The 19,906-nt window shown below is 33.6% G+C and overlaps 4 protein-coding genes across 5 annotated transcripts in view; 1 reads left to right on the forward strand and 3 right to left on the reverse strand.

The window, feature by feature from the left end:
* LOC105127766 (amino acid permease 3-like) overlaps positions 1 to 19,906 on the reverse strand; it is a 70,225-nt gene that overhangs the window by 26,496 nt on the left and 23,823 nt on the right. The gene's annotated exons all lie outside the window — the stretch shown is intronic.
* Positions 2,683 to 7,205, reverse strand: LOC105127764 (chloroplast processing peptidase-like). The gene is made up of 6 exons (XM_011029174.1): positions 6,803 to 7,205; positions 4,641 to 4,703; positions 4,481 to 4,546; positions 4,023 to 4,109; positions 3,378 to 3,445; positions 2,683 to 3,057 (listed from the first exon to the last, which is right to left on the reverse strand). Exons 1-6 carry the CDS (start codon positions 7,031 to 7,033, stop codon positions 2,988 to 2,990), a joined length of 585 nt encoding a protein of 194 aa, XP_011027476.1. The 5' UTR covers positions 7,034 to 7,205; the 3' UTR covers positions 2,683 to 2,987.
* Positions 4,921 to 18,624, reverse strand: LOC105127761 (cyclin-A1-1-like). Of its 2 annotated transcripts, XM_011029172.1 has the most exons (12): positions 18,286 to 18,624; positions 16,980 to 17,358; positions 16,742 to 16,878; positions 16,257 to 16,349; positions 15,979 to 16,112; positions 15,790 to 15,865; positions 15,624 to 15,700; positions 15,501 to 15,534; positions 15,234 to 15,383; positions 14,965 to 15,099; positions 14,724 to 14,831; positions 4,921 to 4,933 (listed from the first exon to the last, which is right to left on the reverse strand). In XM_011029172.1, exons 1-11 carry the CDS (start codon positions 18,496 to 18,498, stop codon positions 14,760 to 14,762), a joined length of 1,500 nt encoding a protein of 499 aa, XP_011027474.1. In that variant the 5' UTR covers positions 18,499 to 18,624; the 3' UTR covers positions 4,921 to 4,933; positions 14,724 to 14,759. The 2 variants fall into 2 exon arrangements, with proteins under 2 accessions (XP_011027474.1, XP_011027473.1); XM_011029171.1 differs by lacking the exon at positions 4,921 to 4,933 and having other exon boundaries at positions 14,513 to 14,831; positions 18,286 to 18,513.
* Positions 11,948 to 14,354, forward strand: LOC105127763 (uncharacterized). The gene has a single exon (XM_011029173.1). It carries the CDS (start codon positions 11,980 to 11,982, stop codon positions 14,116 to 14,118), a length of 2,139 nt encoding a protein of 712 aa, XP_011027475.1. The 5' UTR covers positions 11,948 to 11,979; the 3' UTR covers positions 14,119 to 14,354.

The following is a 19,906-nucleotide window of genomic DNA, read 5'->3' on the forward strand; positions in this document are numbered from 1 at the left end:
AGTGAAAAATACAATGTTCTTATTGGTGGTAGGACCCACCATAAATTATGGCTGAGTTACAGGTTTATAAACGCACAGTTTTGCTAATTCTTGCGTGGAGAAATCACTAAATAATGTATCCCTGCTTTACTATTTACATCGACAGTTTTATTATTTTGGTCTGTATCGATCTTATTTAAAGTTAAAAATAAATTAAATCAGGTATAATTTATTTTATTTTTATTTTTAATTATATTTTATTTAAAAAATTAATGTTAAATATTATTCAATAAAATTACATATATGATGAAATTGTAAATAGTTTAATAAAATAATAAAAAATATTTAATATAAAATATTATTTATTTCATGATGTAATAGCAATAGTAAAATTTATAATATTTTAATTAAAAATTACCAATATTAATATATATTTTTTAAAATTATTTTATAACATCAATTTCAAAAATATTTTTTACCTAAACACTTATTCAACCTCAATTTCAATTATAATTTTAACCAAACATGTATAAATATTAAATTAACATCAATTAAAAATACTTTTTATAAAATATTTTTTTCAAACTATAATTACAAAAACTACTATAATATTAAACAGGCTATACTGGAAAATGTGGTGTCTGAAAAATAGTTTTTTGTTTGAATACAATTTTTTTTGAATTTTTGAATGTAATTTTTTTTCTCAAGTTAAAAATATTATTGAAAAACATTTAAAAATAAAAGTAAAAACAGTGTCAATCCCCTTTTGATTTAATAAAACAAAATAGATAAACATTCATAAAAAGTGCAAAGTTCCTATTCTTGGAAACTGATGATAATCATTATACATATAACGAATCTTGAAAGCAGAGAATTCAATCTATAACCTTTTAAGATGCTAAATAACTAGATCTCTAGACATCGTACAATGTTTCACTAACATGGCGACTTTTGGCTCAGGAAGAAAAGGTGTGGATTCATCATCTTGGTGGGTGAAGCTCCGCATGAATTACAAATTTTCCCTACCGAATTAGAATCCATGCAAGGAGGCAGAAGCAGTGCAGCACCCTTGCTTCCTTGCCTTCCGAAAAGCTGCAAGAGGGGAGCTTCGCCCTTGATTTTATTGGCGATGTCACCACTTGGAAAACCTAAATAATTGGATCACTTGCACTTCAATGCCCATCCAGCGAGTAAGCTTATCGTCCATCCAAGTGGAATCGATTTCTATCACCGTAACTTGCATCACTAGTCAATGTCTAATCAGTTCATCAACGCGCTAATTCCACCCATGCTACCTGTGGGAGATGAAAATAATTGATAGGGTAAACTATATTTTGGCCCTCCATGGATTTAAAGTTGGAACTCCAAACGAGGATATGTTTGATGTTACGATAGTTTTTATAATTATAATTTAAATAAATATTTTATAAAAAATATTTTTGGTTAAAGATATTTTTATATTTATATATATTTAGTTAAAATTGTGGTTGAAATTGAGGTTGAACAAAAAAATAGTTTAATATATTTGGTTAAGAATACTTTTCAAATTGAGGTTGTAAAATAATTTTAAAATATATATTAATATTAATAATTTTTAATTTAAATATCATAGATTTAACCACTAATATTACATCTTGAAATAAATAATATTTTATATAAAATATTTTTTATTACTCCATTAGACTATCTACAATTTCATCACGTATAAAATACATCCGATAAGGGCTACAGTTTTCTTAGTTTTTTAAGCACGCAACAACACCAAGTAAAATGTTATGAAGAATAAAATTGGGATTGCGATCTCCATCTAATTTATTATTAGTGTCATGGAATAATATTAAATATTAATTTATTTAAGTAAAACACAATTAAAAATAAAAAATAAAATTTTTTATTTTATTTTACTTGATCAAATAAATTGAATTTTTTTTTATTTTACTGGGTCGAATAGATTGATAGTTATGTTTTAAAATATATCAAAATAATATTTATTATTTTATAAAATTTGTTTTTGATATTAATATATAAAAAAATTAATTTAATTTTTATTTAAAAAATAGTAAAATAACAATAATTTAACTATAATCCAAACATCTCCTAATCATCATTTATAAGAAGAAAACTAGTGATTGTTTGGCATTGACATCTATCTAGCACCCCATGGATTTCAATTTTTTATGATGGATAGAGCCCGTAAAAAATAATAATAGCTCAATTATTTACCGAAACAAGCAAAAAGCATGTGAAAGCAACCCTTGGCTGCGGCTTCTAACCTTGCGTTGCAAACATGGTTAATAATAGGACAACCCATGGACAGTAAATGCTGCCTTTTTCTTTATCAAATGTTTGGCTCCTCCATTTTAAGCAAAACACAATCGCCACCTTGTAAACAAAGAGTCTCGAAATCATTAATATAGTTCTGGACGTTAAAAATTCTTAAACTACAAGGCACAAGTTTAACATTTCTGAACCTGCAAGGGCTAAAAAACAGTTTACCCTACTTGACATTCGAGTACCCAAATTTTGAAGGGGTGCGAGGTGTGCAACAGGGCACAAAATGATTAGAACGTGCTTTATCTCCAAGCCATACAAGAAGCAATTTGAAAGGCTGCTATCTGCTTTTAGAATGGAGCATAGAAGCACTCATTCCCGATTTACTCTGCCTTGTTTGTTTGACGTGATATAAAGCATTTGGAAGCATCGTGCTGGAAATAAGCTCATGCATTGTTTAATAAATCTAAAGAATGTAGTCGTAGTACTTGTTCTACTCTACAGCATCCACACGAAGTAGAAATTACGACCCATCCTCTGGTACACCACTTGCAAGCATGAAAACACAGCAATGAATGAATAAAGAACACAAAATTAATGTGATATTCACTTAATAAATTTGTCTTCGAGAAGGGAATCCAGCAGGGAGCTCCAGGCATTACAAAACTAGATATGAGTTTATGCTCATAGGATCTGCCACGACATGGGGGATTCCTGCATCTCCAATCATCATGCTGTCACTTGTTTGAAGGCCTGTAGCAACGCGTAACAAATCTTCCAATGACGTTCTTTATAGGAAGGGGTCCCCTGCCATAGACCAATGTCAAAACCAAAAGAACGAGCTAACACTGATGTTAATCAAAAATAAAACCCTGATTTGGGCGGTTATCGGTATGAGAGACGAGTACTGCCGTCCCAAATGTGGCTAAATTTGGAAAAGACAATTCCTTTTGTGTTAACTCTAGTGAACAAGAAAATCCTACAACGGACACTATAGAATCTTGAATATCGCATACATGTCCCTCGGAAGTGAAGCTGGGAATACATGTGAGGAACTTAAAGATAATTTCTTCTTAAATTTTCTTAATGAAATATAGATGTAGCAACAAGAGGCTCAAGAATACTACCAAACATGGGAGTCGTAGCTGTTATTACGGTTATCACCCAGCACATAAACATGACCTTCAGGCACATACTGCAAACCAGTACAAGAGCAAAGTTAGCAGAAAGCAAAAACAAAGCATTTCTAGAGAAAATGATACATTTAAAGAAGGGATCAAACATGTGGGATACCATCCAAAACTCAAAGTGGATACAAGTGCCAGTAATTGGGATTCATCAAGCTTTTAATTTGACTAGGCTGGGCTTCTTCATGTTGACATTTATGCACCTCATCAAACAACAATGTGCACGTTTTGTTTTGAGCATTTTTACCGGCTTGTGAGCCATTTCTAGATATATGAAACATTTAATGAAGGGACCAAACATGTGGGATACCATCTAAAGCTCAAAGTGGATCCAATTGCCAGTAATTATGATTCATCAAGCTTTTAATTTGACTAGGCTGGGCTTCTTCATGTTGACATTTATGCACCTCATCAAACAACTATGTGCACGTTTTGTTTTGAGCATTTTTACCAGCTTGTGAGCCATTTGCTCAGTTTTTTCAGCCCCAAAATGGGGTTCATGGACATATTTTGCTAGCCTTGAAAAATGCTTGCAAGGCATGCAACATTACAGAAACATAAAAAGGTAAGGTTGATGAAGCGCACAGTTAAATTAGATGTATATGCAGGTCGCTCGACTAGGAAGTCTTCAGTCTGGGCAATTCCATTGACATAAAGGGATCCATGGTGAACCTGCAAGTATTGGAAGAGAGCATGGAAGAGTTCCACATTAATAGAGGCACAGCTTCTAAGTCTTAAAATTTTAAATAAGAGCATGAAATAAGGATGGAATCTGGAGCTAGATTATATCTGAGTTTGTATATTGATCATAAACCATGCAGCCATGAGCTGCTGAACGATACAAAAACCTTTCCAACAAGCAGGAACAAAGAATTGCTTTTCATAATCAATCAAATAGCAATTAAAAGAAAGTTTAAATGACAGTATGGGATGCTGATGTAACCAATCTAAAACTAGTAACCCTTTATCCCATTCTTAATTAGACTTCCAATTTTATGCCTCCCTGCATACTGCTGGGGAAGGAAGAAAGAAAAATTTCTTACCTGAACAAAGTCTCCTGCCTTTGCAACAACTCTCTTTATGAAAACATCTTCCCCTGTGATTCCGAGCTGCCATAGACAATGCAAAACAAGATATATACACCTAATAAAATGAAAACCATATAAATGGAAATCAGGAGGATTTCACACCATGAAGACAAACCTGTTTCGGAGCTCGGAATGTAACTATATCATTTATAGCCGGTACCTTGAGATAGTATGAGGCCTGAGAAGTTTGGAGTGCCACTAGTTAGTTAAAACCCAAAGTGTACGATGTTAACATTATGACAAAAAAAAAAAAGCATTTTCAGAGAAATAAAACAAGGCGTAAAATGCCAAATCTAGCACAAAAATGATTCCATTGAATCCAACATACAAAAGAACAACATTTGCAATCAGGTTCAAGAAATGGCAAAGCATGTGCATCTAGATTTCTCAAAGATTGAAGAATTCTTCCTCACAGAGTTGCAAAATGGTTTTCAACTGACAAGTATTCTCTCGATAACTTCTCAGTTATCAAAACACGTCCATGGAACCATTGGCAAACATTGCTATTTGATTATACTGACAATTTTCCGACTGGCTGCAATAAATGTTGCGATCAATTCAGCAAGTGAACATCCTGGTACCATTCATTACTCAATTCAATGACACTGTTATATTCATCCAATAATGTTAATCAAATGGCAAACGACTTTCTGTTTGCTAGCACATGTGGAAGTTCAATATTCTTCAATAAATGTATTGGATCTAGCAACTGAAGTGCAGATGTCATGATATTTAGGGAACAAACTTCTCTAGGTTCCTTCATGAACATGAACCTAACACTATCGCTAAGAAAATACAAGCCTCAACTAACAAATCTTTCTGGTCAGACACAGCCTTCACAGACAGCTTCCATAAATACGGTCCCATTAAAGGATGGGATAGAACGCTCCCTTGTTGATGAAAAGGGTACAGAAACACCCCCAGCTTAATAAAGCAACAAGCTGGATAAATTGTCTGGTTAAAGGGAGATATAGCAAAGTATAATTCAGAAAATTGTAGGTCTTTTGTAGATGAGTTAGTGGCCATCAAATTTGGATCCCCAGCACCCAATGGTAGCAAGAACATAACCATGTCAATGGTAGTTACAAAACTGTTATTCAAAGGAAAACTACTCAGAATAGCCCTGTCAACTAACAAAGTACCTTCTACAAGAATCTGACTTCAAACATCGCCACGCCTGCCTATCTTGCTTCAACGATGTTTCATAAGAAAATCAGGTTGGCTGACTAATCGAGTACAACTTCGGATTTTGCAATTACAAATTACAGTGCAAGAGTGATGTTACCCATTCAGTGAATGAGCTCATCCATTGCGAGGGTGACTACCTATCTGTTTTTGACAAGGATTGCTCTCATGGTTGCTTTTACATGAATCTCGCACTTCTTACAGGCAATTAAATATGATCTGGAGTGAACAATCTGACTATAATCTACATAGAAACATAATGAGGAATCCTCTGCAACCTAAGGAGCACTTCAAACCTACTTCAGAGGACTGAAATGACTTGCTGCGATTGAAAGCAGATTTCATCTTTGACAGAAATCACTTTCTCAAAATGATGGAACAAACTATGTATTTTGAGAAAACACTTAAGTGTAACTTACATCACTGCGGACTTGAAAAGAAGGAATTAAAAGCACCTTTCAGACTATGGAAAGAATCTCCGTCGAAATAATCAAGTCTTCTCACTCCAGCTAAACTAGCCAGATAAATTGTGGAAATACGCAAACAGCAAACCGACAAGAAATGTCATCTATAAAATATAGATGGACACATATTCCCAGAAAAAGGATGGAATTTTTCACCTGGAGAACCTCGCACAATAACTGAAGTATTTTAAAAGGTAGAGTGAGTGAGATACAAAAATATACCTTTCATGCTTATTGAGGAATAAAACTAGCTTCTTTTTTTTCTCTCTTAACCGATCAGGAAGGTAAAAATGAGAGAACCCAGATTTATAAAACGTGCCCCTGGATTCTACTTGTCCCATAGGATGCCTAAAGTTGATCAAGCAATAAAGAAAGGGGAGGTGCAAATACGTTCATCTTTCCCATTTCAAGTAGCAGTGCCTGATCACTTGTGCAAATATGACAGATAATTGAACTTTGCTAAGCAACACTCTGATAGTATTTTAAGGAAATGAAAAGTAATTATTATATCGACATACCATTTAAATGCCACTGTAGAAGGCCAGCAAACTAAAACCAACCCCTAGCGAAAATTATCACATGATACCAAAGCATAGATGTTCAAGGGACGATGTTAATAATGATAAACCTTTTCAATGATGATACGATCACCAACACGAAGAGTCGGGTACATGGAGGACGACGGGATGAAGCGAAGCTCTGAAAAAGTAGACCACAAAAGCACCAGAACAAGAAGCCTTAACAACCCATCAAGACCAGGCCATCGAAGAAACCCCCAGCTCTGGCATGGCATCCATTTTAGTACTGTGGCGGATGTTATAAAGAAATTATTCAATGCAGATGGCCTCAAGAAACTCATTGTAAAGTGTTGCGGAACTAAAGGTGATGGAAAAATCAAAAAGGACGGACCGATGCAGCAAACTATAAAGAAGATTAAAGGTGGGAGGCTTAAAGGTTTCGGAGACAGAGAAAGAGAGAGGAAAGGTATGATGTGCTGTGTATTTATTGACTAGCTCAATCTTGTTGAGGAAGTTTCAACCGGAGATGTTCACACTGCCGAGCTTTACTTTTTTGCGACCAAACTTCCACTGGAACGCGTACTTACACCGCTATATACCCCTGTAGCTGTTAATTATTTTTAAAATAAGGCGACTATAACACTATGTACAGAGTCATCATTTAAATTTAAATTTAAATGCGTAGTTTATTAGTGCCCGAGAATGGATATTTTTATTTTTTGAGTTCTTTCGAGACTGATGTCTGAAAAAATAAAATAAATGTATTATATTAATATGAGAAACTTCTTTTTAAAATCGTTTTGAAAAGAAATTTAGTATCAATTGATGTTCAAATTGACTCTGATATATTTATTATTATCAAATTGGAAAATACATAATAGAAGGTGTATGTTTGGTAATACATTCTTTAAAAGGTTTTTTTGTTTTAAAAAATATTAAATTGATAATTTTTTATGATTTTGATATTCATGTATTGAGAATATTTATTTTTTATTGTTTTACTTTTTTTTCCCAAAAATCCCTTAAGAAAACACCTTAATCACAATGTCAAATAATGCTTAAGATTACCGATACAAAAAAGGCTTCAATTAAATTGCTAAACACAGCTGCATCTGCGGATGCCATATGAACACTTCAATTTTGGCCATGCTGGATATACATATGGTGAGTTCCACGTATTACATTGCGTGCACCGTAAATATAGGTATAGAATATTGAGAAAAACTATAAAAATACATATCAAACATTAGATCGTGAACTTAAAATGGGATTAATCTAATAACCTTGAGTTTTAATGATTAAAATTATTTTAATATATTTTTAAATAAAAAATAATGTAAAAGATAAATTTCATTAATTTATCAAATAAGTTCAAATTATCAATTATTTTGATTGACGCATCTTATATTTTGTTCTCCTTTTATTTTAATATATAATTTATAATTTATTTGGATTAAAATTTATATTGAAAAATCATCACGGAAACTCCATTTTTTTTACCACTGAATCAATTAAGAAGATGCTAAAACAATATCTTCAACTTCTCAAACAACATTTTAATATCAAAAACTATTTTAAATTCAAATAAAACTAAACTTAATTACCAATAAATCCAATAATAAAAAAATAATTGGAAAAAAATAATTAATTCTAAAAAATAACAAAAAACTTATTATAAGTCAGCATGTTGAATCCACAACTTGATCACGAGACTATAATAAGTCCATGTAAAAAAAAAAATAAATAAAATAATAGATATCAACTCTCAAACTAAATGATGAAAGACAAAACTTAAAAATATTAAATAAAAAAATAAAAATAAAAACTTAAATCAGCTCAGATTAACTTAACTAACATGTAACTCGGGATTGGAAATCAGAATAACCCAATAGAATAAAAAAATTGAAAGAATAATGAAGGTCAAAGCCCAAAAACTCAATATCGAATAATGAAATTAAAAAAATAAACAAATGACCTAAAAATCAAAGTTAAACTAGCTTAATCTTTAAAAACGCATAACCCGGATCATGAGACTTAGATTACTTCATATAAGAAAAATATAAAAAAAATCATAAAGCAAAATTCTTAATCATTAAATAAAAAACAAATAGCAATAAAAATAATAAGAACCTGTTAAAAAATAAAATAAAAAATAATAATAATAAAGGACCAAATTAAAAATAAAAATAAATAAAAAAAAGTATATAAAAAACATAAAAATAACAATCAAAATAGTGATGACTAAATAGGATACAAAAATTAAATTACATAAAATGCTAATGAAAAAAATTGAAAAAAAAACCAAGAAAAAAAAGAAAAGAAAAGGCAATCATATGAATGAAGACCAGCTTGAATATAAAAATAAAATATTAAAAAATAAAATATTAAAAAATTAATTTTAAAAAAGCATCAACAGCAAAATAAGTAGCAATTAAAAAAATAAAAATAAAAATTAATATAAATACAAACTAACACTATATACTTGATTTCTAGATGAGCTGGAATGCAATCCAAGGCTATAAAAAAGAGAAGAGGAAAGAAGAGGAAAGAATAAATCAAAGCCCATCTATTGATATGTCGCACGTGCATTTTTTACCATAAAAAAAAGAATAGCACGGTGCTTTTAACACAATTGTGAAAAGCAGTGTTTGGCAATCGATAGACGCCACACGCGCAACTCAAAGAGTGTGAACATCCCCTGTTTATTAGCATCTGTTTATTTTTTTATTGGTAATTGATTTTTATTTAGTTTTTTTAATTGTTGTTTTTTTATAATCAATATTAATTTAATTGAGCTTATTAAACATATTTAGATCAACAATCCATGTCCTAGATTTTTCTTGCTCCCTTGTAAATGTCATTATCAACTCAATATCCTCTTTTTATGTGAAAAAAATTAAAGAGGCTTGTTGCATATTACATATCATCTATCTAATTATAAAAAAAACTAAAAAAACTCATCATTTTACTATGCACACACTCATATTTCTTGTGAATTTAAACAATTAAATGATGTATTCTCCCTCCATGTTAACAACTAGTGGAGTGAAAATACACACTCATATTTCTCGTGGATTTAAATAATTACATGATGTATTTTCCCTCTATATTAATAACTAGTGGAGTGAAAATTAAGGCGAGGGGAAATGGTTTTTTTATGAACTGGTATACTAAAATGATATAAGTTATATTAGTCTTCTCACTTTTTTTTATAATAAAATCACTTAGTTATTCTTGAAAGCAATAAATTTAAATTGACATCTATGAACATTTTCGTCTTTTTATTTTTTTCAACACAGTAAAATGCTCAAAATACTCTTAAAAGTATAATTTACTAAAATGGTTTTCAAGGCTTTTTCATATTTTCATTATATATATGTTTTGTTACAAGGAAGTGCATTGAAAGGAAATTTGGTATTTTTATAAATATAAAAATTATTAAAAAAATTTGACATGTGCATTAAAGCATTAACACAAGAGTGTTTCTCGTCCACTTTGAGCAATGCCTGCGGTGTAATATCAGTTTTTAGAGCAGTTTAAGAGTGTTTGCCAGTATGGCAGCAGTTGCTTTTTAAATAACTTTTTATGTTGAAATGCATGCCAATGTTGTTTTTTTACGTTTTAAAAATCATTTTTAACATCAGCACATCAAAACGATCCAAAACATACAAACCATATTAAATTTTAATAAAAAGTTTTTTGAATTTTTTAGAAATGCAGGTTCAACCGCGTTCTCAAACACTGGCTAAATGATGCTAGATGTCACCTCCAATAATTACAAAGCGATGACCTTTCCTTTTCTTATTAATTTTTTCCTCACCCCCTCAATTCCTACACCAAACTCTCATGTGTTTTTTTTTTAAATCGAGCTCTTCAATTTAGTTTTTCTTTTTTAATTTTTTACAATTTATTTGGTTTAAAATAATTTATAATTTTAAATCTTATTTTACAATTTCATCTTTTTGTTTTCATCTTTCAAATGTTGTTTTCATTTTTTTGATTACTTTTATTTTTTTACTGATTTATTTTATTTTTCAGTTTCATTCTTATTATATTATTTCATTTCATTTTTATATTAGATTTGAAATTTATTTTTTAACAATTTTTTTTTTTATATTTTTCAATTTCATCTTTCGTTATTCTATTTCATTCAATTTTTTATACCATATTTAGTTTTTATTATTTTAATTTGTATTTCTTGTATTTTTTAAATTTTGAACAATTAAAATTTTTGCTTCATTATTTTTATAATCTTACATTTTATAACATAACTCAGTTTCATGATTCAGATTATAAATTTTAAAACTTGATTTAATTTGATTTCAATATTATTTATAAATTGTTTTTTTAATTTTATTATTTTATATCATATTATTGAACCTTTAATTTAATAATTTTTATTATTTTTAATTTTATAAAGATTATTGCAATCTCATATTCAGATCATAGACTAGTCGAATCAACTCCACTCAACTCAAGTCTCTTTCAATTGATTTTTTTTTTAATTTTTAATTTTATTATTTATTTTACTTAAAAATTAACCTTTATTATTTTATTTATTTTTTAAAACTGGATTATCCTTATTTCACAAATATACTGCAAATTCTAATTCGAGTCAGCGTATTTGTACAAAGCAAATCATTCATATCAAAAACAAGTGAGAGGCACTGAAGCACTTGCGTTTAACCATAAGTGCTTAAAGTATTTTTTATTTATTTATATTTTTTTATTTATAAATATATTAAAATATTTTATTTATTTTAACATAAACATGTTAAAATAATTGAAAAACACTTAAAAAATAATTATTTTAATATATTTTTAAAATAAATATATTTCTAAAAAATACTAAACACAATTTAAAATAAAATTCCAAACATATTAAAATAAATTTTATTATTTTTAAAAAATTATTTTTAATATTAACATATCAAAATAATATAAAAATATAATTTACAGATGTCCCAAACACTCTCTCCACGTAAACATAACTGCAGTACATTTTTAAAGGACAAATCCCTTAACGGAACAAGTGACAGATACTTTCACTCACATACAACCAAAGCGCGACTACCACCTCTGTTCTGTGGACAAAACTTGACTCACCTCACAAATTCATTGCGGGCCCCACATCTCAACTCACCTCTCCTTCTTTGCCACGTGTGGATGTTTCCGTGGCCCAGCTATTCAACAATACGTCATCTCTTACACCACCAATCTCATCTTCTCTTCTATTATCCCCACCTCAGAACTCGGAACACTCGAAGCTCCCCGGACAAGTGAAACAATGAAACCCATAAAATTTCTGAGCCTTCTTCTTCGTTTTTCGCTAGCCCTATTCCATGCGACGGTAGCCCATGAAACTCCTAGAGGAACCAGCATAATCTTTGCCACACTTGGCAGATTAGATTATGACTTTGACATATTTACCCTGCCAACCGGGGAGCCGCCTACAAAAACCAACGAACTCCGAATTACAGATGGCGAGTCAGTAAACTTCAACGGCCACTTCCCTTCTCCATCTCCCTCTCTCCTCTCTCTTTTAACCAACAAAACCCTAATAAACCCCCCTGGCCAACAAAACCCATCCCCTCTGAACCTCATCTACGTCACAGAACGCGGTGGATCGTCAAATATCTTCTATGATGCGGTTTATGTCGATCCTCCGCGAAGCGCCCGATCAAGGTCAGCCCTTGAAATTCCTAAACGTGTACAAGTTCCCTTGTTGAATGGAAAAGGTGGAATTTCGATGAAGGATAAGCCCACTGTGAGCGGAGATTATTTAGTATACGTGTCAACACATGAAAACCCAGGCGAGCCAAGGACGAGTTGGGCTGCAGTGTACGCAACCGAGTTAACAACCGGGTTGACTCGGAGACTCACCCCACATGGAATTGCCGATTTTAGCCCTGCAGTCTCTCCTTCTGGCGTTTACACAGCTGTCGCATCTTATGGAGAGAAAGGATGGAGCGGTGAAGTGGAGGAACTCAGCACAGACATCTATATATTCTTGACTCGTGATGGGACTAGCCGAGTTAAGGTGGTCGAACACGGAGGGTGGCCGAGCTGGGTCGACGAGTCCACGTTGTACTTCCACAGAAGAAGCGTAGAAGATAACTGGATAAGTGTCTATAAGGCAACTTTACCGAATCAAGGGCCGATCTCGATTGAGTCAGTGATCGTCGAGCGAGTGACACCACCTGGTCTTCACGCGTTCACTCCAGCTACTTCTCCAGGTAACAAGAAGTTTATAGCAGTAGCCACGAGAAGACGTAACTCGGATTATCGCCATGTAGAGCTATTTGACCTAGTTAAGAACGAGTTTATCCCGTTGACTCGGCTAGTATCTCCCCAAACTCACCACTTGAATCCGTTTATCTCACCCGACTCGGCCCGAGTTGGTTACCACAGATGTAGAGGTGCTACCAGTGATAAAAAGAGCACCCACTTGTTACTGGAGAATGTCAAGAGCCCAGTACCTGACGTTTCGCTTTTCAGAATTGACGGGTCATTTCCTTCCTTCTCACCCGCGGGTGACCGAATTGCTTACGTTGATTTTCCGGGTCTGTATGTGGTGGACCGGGACGGTTCGAACCGGCGACAGGTTTTTACTGGGATGGCATTCTCGACCGCTTGGAACCCGTCTCGTAAAGGTGTTGTCTACACAAGTGCTGGACCCACTTTTGCCAGTGAGAGTACCGAGGTAGATATAATCTCCATTAATGTTGATGATGATTTGGGGCAAATTAATAGTTTCAAAAAGTTGACCTCTAATGGTGAAAACAATGCATTTCCTGCGGTTTCACCCGACGGGAAATGGGTAGTGTTTCGGTCCGGTCGGTCCGGTCATAAGAACTTATATATAATGGATGCTTCGGAAGGGGAGAACGGTGGGCTCTATAGGTTGACAGAGGGTCCATGGAGTGACACCATGTGTAATTGGTCACCAGATGGCGAATGGATTGCTTTTGCATCCGACCGGGAGAACCCTGGTTCAGGAAGTTTTGAGTTGTTTTTGATCCATCCGAATGGAACTGGTTTGAGGAAGTTGGTTCAAAGTGGGTCGGCTGGGCGGGTTAACCACCCTTATTTTAGCCCCGATGGAAATAGTATTGCGTTTACCTCAGATTATGGGGGCATATCAGCTGAGCCAATCTCAAACCCCCATCATTATCAGCCTTATGGAGAGATCTTCACGGTTAAATTGGATGGCTCTGATTTGAAGAGGTTGACACATAATTCGTACGAGGATGGAACCCCGGCATGGGGGCCTACATATATCAAGCCTAAGGATGTGGAGTGGCCAGGTCACGGACCACAGTGCTCCTTTGAGGAGTGCCACTGGCTCAATAAAATGCCAGTTCTTGGTGATACGGCTGCACCGTGGGAGTCAACCAAGCCTCAATGTAGCAGTGCTAGCCCTTAAGCCCTGGTTTATTCTGTCCGATGGACGTAAAAAAGATGCTCGCTGTAGTGAAATGCTGCTCTGTGAAAATTGTCTTTACTATCTTGTATTGATATATATACATATATATATATGTATGTATGTATGTATGTATATGTGTGTGTGTGTGTGTGTGTGTGTAATGCTTCTGCTGGCTGGCGTGTTCTGTCTGTAAAGTATTTCAGTGGGGAGATAATGCACATGAGAAGTTGGGAACCTATTACAACTTAAGATGATGAAAACGAACAAAACTGTAACTGAGATGTGCCAGCATTCAGGGAAAATGTGGATGCGTAAACTGTAATTCAATATCCGGTAGAGATTGAAAAAGAGAAGTAAAATTATTTTATGGAGCCCTGCTAAATTCTGACTATGGATTAACTAAACGAGAAAGAAGGATATATCATACAATATTATAAATCTCTGCCGGAAGAGTAGGCAAAGCAAAAACTCTAGATAAGCTAAAAAAACTACAGACGTGCTACAACATTTTACTGGAAAAAATGGTACAGTGATGCGTATGGACTGCATTGCTTGGAACCAGAAGAGCCACCAAAAGCAGGTGATTCACTTGAAGCTGATCCAACAGAGTATTGGAAGAATTCTTCAGGCAAAGCAAGAGTCTAGGGGCCTAGGTTCTGGAAGAATTCCCCAGGTATTGAAGGAGGGCAGTACTTCTTTGCTACAAATTTGTACTGCGACGAAAAAAGTAAATAACCCAGATAAGATTAGGACGCATGCGCTTCATGCCATTCCTCAGCCTGGCACTAGGGTTCATGCTATGTGAGAGATACAGAGAAGCAAGGACAGAATGAGAATCTTGTTTACCTTATGCTGACTGTATTTCTCCCTGATCGCAGGTAAAGTAGAATTATGGTTTCCACAACACAGGCGATGGAGATCCTTTACACAGTCACTCAAATCAACAGGCTCATAAAGTGTGTAATGTTGCAAAGTGGAATTCTGTTGGAGAAGAAATGGAGTATCAGGCATGCTAGCGGGTTTAACTTGAACAGTGGAGTAGATGCATCAGATGCCATGTAAATCCCAAAAACTAAAAGTTTCTTTTTTTTCTTCTTTTTTCTGAACACACGTACCCATGGTCTCTTTGTAGGAAGAAGTATATATTTGGCCAAGAAAATGGCAGAGGCAGCTACCAGTGACGGAGCATAGCAAAGCATACTATATTCCAGGAGAGATAATTCTGCGATGTAGTTGGCCAAGCACTCCAACTGCATTGATGGAACCTAGGAAAAGGACACACACATAACAGCCAAAACTAACCATATATATTACGGAATGGAGGTGATAGATATTACTATAAAAATCAACAATTCTATGGCCAGCAGAACAAAAATAGATACCTCATTGATTCCTTGAGCAGCACGAACAAATCGCCTACTTGTCATGGCAATGAACTAGGTATGAAAACAGTATCGCATATAGGGAATAGAACATAGAGTTGATAACCATAAGTTTGCTATTACCTCAAAAAACATTTAGCTGTTGGGGCTGTCATTTCGAACTTCAAGTAGTTCAAAACAGTTGATTCCATTTCCAGAACCTGCAGCCATTAAAATTAATTGATACTTGTACAGGTTGACAGAATTATCTGACAAATGCACTTGAGCATAACGACAACAAGACCAATACCTCATCCCTGAAATACGTGTTATCAGTAATGTAGCAAAACTCTTCCACCTGGGGTGCGCATATTTCCTCGTATTTCCTAGCAATATAATCATGTTCCTCGTTAATATACAAGATGGTTAATTTTTAGAGGAAAAAAGAGGTTCCCTGTATCAGGAACAAACAAAGACATCCCAGGAAAATCATTCTTACGCAGCAATCATCATGCAAGCAACACCAAGTAGCTGCAGTCTTTGTCTGTTCATCACATTCCCAGACAGATATCGATCAATGTAGTTCACTGTCAGATACAATGTATCAGGTACAAGCCTGTACTCTTCGGCCACCTGTGCATTTTGAATTACAAGTTCATCACGTGCCTACTAATAATCCATCTGAAGAAATATTGTTAATCCCAGAATCCATATACCAATCTGAAGAATGGTTTCAGAAATTGACGAAAAATATGTAATGTAATAAAGAAATGTTACCTCGACCAGCCAGTCAACCAGTATTGCACGCATGCTGGCATTTATGTCTTTCTGAATTCTTTCCATGAAGTCTGTGGAAGGCCTTTTCTTCATCTAAAATTCCATGAATTCAATAAAGAAAAGAATAGCGTAAGTCCAGGAACTTCAGGTAGAACTCTGGAAATGCATTGTGCATACTAATATCTAACTCGAAGAGAACGACAGGTCATACATGGAAAAAAGTAAATAGCAATTCCACAAGTAAGGACAACTTATACTACAAAGGAGACTCGTACTGGCAAATAAGCTTGAACACTCAAAGACTGTAAAACCAATGAATTCTGAAAGGAAGCTGAAGACATCATCATGGACAAAAGAAAATGAAACCACGAAACCCATTGAGAGGAAAAGAAATAAATAGATATTGATGTAGTCGATTTAAAAATACTTCATGAACAGCACGCAAAAGAAGAGCATTAATTGATGTTGACAGGAAAATAACAAACCTCAGATGCACGCAAGTGCTTGTAAATATCACAGGCAATGGTTGCACACAGCTGCGGATCCTGGTAATTGTCGTCAACATTAACAATTTTATCTTCTTTTTCCATATCAGCAAATGCATCTCTGATGCACATATTTTCTGTAAGCATGCAAAAATTACATTAGGAAGCAAGAAAAAAAAACAACATGCATTAACATATAATAAAGACAGGAGAAGTGAGAATGGAAAAGGTTAAGAACCTGCAGTTTCCACATGATCTGAGATGTACAGATTGCTCAAGGTCTTCTTATTGATAGAATCAATTGCTGTTATTTCATTGCTATCTATATATTCAATTTCAGGGCTCTTAAAAGAATCGCAGGTGGACATTGATTCATCCAGAGAAATTGAAAAATCATCAGATTTACTTGGAGAAACATCCATGCAGCATGGAATGGAAACAGCAGTAGCAATAGAGACATTTTCATCTCTTCTTGGGTTGGAGATCACCTTACAAGCACCACCTGTACTCGATTTCGCATTTAAGGATGCAGGTAAAGTTTTTCCAGAGAAACCTGCACTGCTATTAGAAGCAGGAGGTCCCTTCTTCACCTTGGCAATTTTATTTGAGAATGGTGCCTAAATTTATAAAATTCGATTAGGATCAACCAATTCTCTGAATGTTAGAACAAATTCACCAGCTCAATCAAACATCAGAATAGAGGGAAGTGAAAATTCACTTAGCAATTAGCACTTGGGAACTCAATCAGAAAGTCAGTGTCTATGGTGATTCAACCAATGCTGCTTTGTAACGAAAAGCAGAGCCATCGAGGGATCAAACTTTCATGCTTGGTAATGTTCTCATGCCACTATGAGGATAGCATTATCAGCATCAGATAGCAATACAGTTTCTATGCATGCAACGAAAGCATTATCTTCAAATTTCATATTATCTAGTCAAGTAAAATTAATTGCACTTTACACAGATCACAACAACGCAGCAGTTTTTGTCAAGATTCTGATCAACAGAGTCTAATGTTTCCGAATAAAACGAATGACATAATTGAATATTTTTAATGCTCCTGCAATGATGATGATAATAATAATAATAATAATAACAATAATAATAAAATTCTAATTTTGCATATGAGGCAAATTCTTTAATCTTTTTTTTTCCTGGTTCCAAATAATCATGAATTCTTTTAACATTTACTATCTACCTTTTTTAATTAAAGTTCCTCGGCAAACAAGCACATCAAGAATAAATGCAATAAAGAACTTCCCCTTTTCAAAACCCACAAATTCCCCTTCAAGGAACCAATAAATGTTCTTTAATTTGCAAGAATTATAAAAAACCTAGTGGATTAACAGGAAAACACAGAACCCCCATGAAGAATTGAAAACAAAAGAACAAAAAAAAAGTCAATATGCAACAAACAATAAAAAGAATACAAAGACACAGAAGACCCGTTAAATGTTCTTTAATTTATCAGAAACCAGGCAAAAAGAACAGAAAAAAATTAAGAAAGAGAGAAGAAAAGAAAACAAGTATTAAGAAAATCCCACCAAAGTAGACGATGGAATGGAGTTTCTTGACCCCTTTTGAGTAGCATTCTTTTGATTCGTAATGTCACCAAGAGGCGCTCGTTTCTTGGCCAGATGAGTCGCATACGCCGTGGCCTTCCCTACATTATCCGTTGATGAAGAAGACGCATGTCTTTTTGCGAGAGATGACGACGTCGAAGACGAGAACGACGAACGGCGTGTCTGTGCTGACATTTTCAATACAAAGTGAAAACCCCTCTCGGTCTTCAATATTAGTTAAAAGAATGAGAAGTTAAAGAAAGAGAGAAGTTTAAAAGGAAACAAAACAATCTTGGATTTTGGAGAGAAAGCAAAAGGGGCTCTCTGCTCTGGCTCTCTTATTTGCAAAGAAGGAGAGGGAGTGGTTGTGTGTTCAATTTACTGTTCAATTACTTTTTTTAATACTTTTGAGGCGGGGCGAGGGCTTGATTTGAATTGCTGAGAGATCTCGACCGTTGGATTCAGGCTCGGTATTCGTTGGGAGCGTAGGCTTTGTGGGGACCACTATATGTGTATTGTGTTTTCTGGGTTTGTTTTAGGAGTGTCACTGACGAATGATATTCTGCCACGAGGATAGAGATTCTTTATTCTTATGGAGATTGGCTGATTCGAGCATGTGGTTAATGGTTGGAAGGTCACAGACTGTCTGTCGAGATAGGTTTTCAAGTTTTGAATTCGAATTTCAAACGGTCACCGGATCCGTCTTTATTAGTAGCTTGGAATACCAGTACACAACACAAGGAAGACCATTTTGTTAATATTTGAGCTGCTCAATCATGTATTTCACATAGATAAGTGAACTTTTTACGCCTAGTGTGGAGTAAATTTTAAGAAAAATCAAGATCTCTATCTTATAATATAATGTGTCACACGTGCATAAGTTTCTAATTAGAAACCAGTTTTTGAAAGTTTGTTTTAGTTTTTATAATTCAAATATATATATTCAAATTCTTTTATCATCTTTGTGCAACTCTTGGATCAAAATTATTTTAAATGTCAAAAAATTAATATTTATACTATATTAATTTTTTTTATCATTTTTATTAAATTTAGTATAATGTTTTAAATATGAAGATATCTTTTCTGGTTCTTTACTTAACTTAAATTTTAAGTTAAATTATGTGAGACGTGTTATGATATAATCTTGTTAATTAGAAAAGTCTAATAAAAAATTAAGTTATGTTATTATTGTCAACCCGTTAAATTTATGATGTAAATTAACTACTTTATTATGTTGAATTATTTTTTATGAAAATTGATTTATCGATCCAAAATTAAAAGATAGAATTTAATAAAAAATTTACACTGAATGATAAAATTAAAAAAATAATAAAATAGTAGTGTTGAACTTGGACTACCACAAAACAATTAAATAGCATAGTCATGAGGAGACTTAGATGCTCGACTCAATAATTCTTTTTAATAAGAAATGGATTATATACTATATGTTTTTTTTTAAAAAAAAATTTACAAACAACACATCACTTATTACTGAAAAAAATATTAGCACCTCTAAGAACACCTCAAACCCATTACCTTAACTTCGTGTGCTAACCATTTAAATTGCAATACAAAGTTGTTATTTAAATGATTAAAAAATATA

This window comes from Populus euphratica, unplaced genomic scaffold (genome assembly GCF_000495115.2).
Source record: "Populus euphratica unplaced genomic scaffold, PopEup_1.0 scaffold93.1, whole genome shotgun sequence".
Classification (NCBI taxonomy): domain Eukaryota; kingdom Viridiplantae; phylum Streptophyta; class Magnoliopsida; order Malpighiales; family Salicaceae; genus Populus; species Populus euphratica.

Excerpts from the sequence above, each read along its gene's own strand:
- LOC105127764 (XM_011029174.1), bottom strand. The coding sequence starts at position 7,033 with ATGAGTTTCTTGAGGCCATCTGCATTGAATAATTTCTTTATAACATCC. Across the intron at positions 4,547-4,640 it reads CATTCCGAGCTCCGAAACAG|CTCGGAATCACAGGGGAAGA; the intron begins GTTTGTCTTCAT and ends TGTCTATGGCAG. Across the intron at positions 3,446-4,022 it reads CATATACATCTAATTTAACT|TATGTGCCTGAAGGTCATGT; the intron begins GTGCGCTTCATC and ends ACTGGTTTGCAG.
- LOC105127763 (XM_011029173.1), top strand. The coding sequence starts at position 11,980 with ATGAAACCCATAAAATTTCTGAGCCTTCTTCTTCGTTTTTCGCTAGCC.
- LOC105127761 (XM_011029172.1), bottom strand. The coding sequence starts at position 18,498 with ATGTCAGCACAGACACGCCGTTCGTCGTTCTCGTCTTCGACGTCGTCA. Across the intron at positions 16,879-16,979 it reads AGATCATGTGGAAACTGCAG|AAAATATGTGCATCAGAGAT; the intron begins GTTCTTAACCTT and ends GCATGCTTACAG. Across the intron at positions 15,701-15,789 it reads ACACGTATTTCAGGGATGAG|GTTCTGGAAATGGAATCAAC; the intron begins GTATTGGTCTTG and ends TAATGGCTGCAG.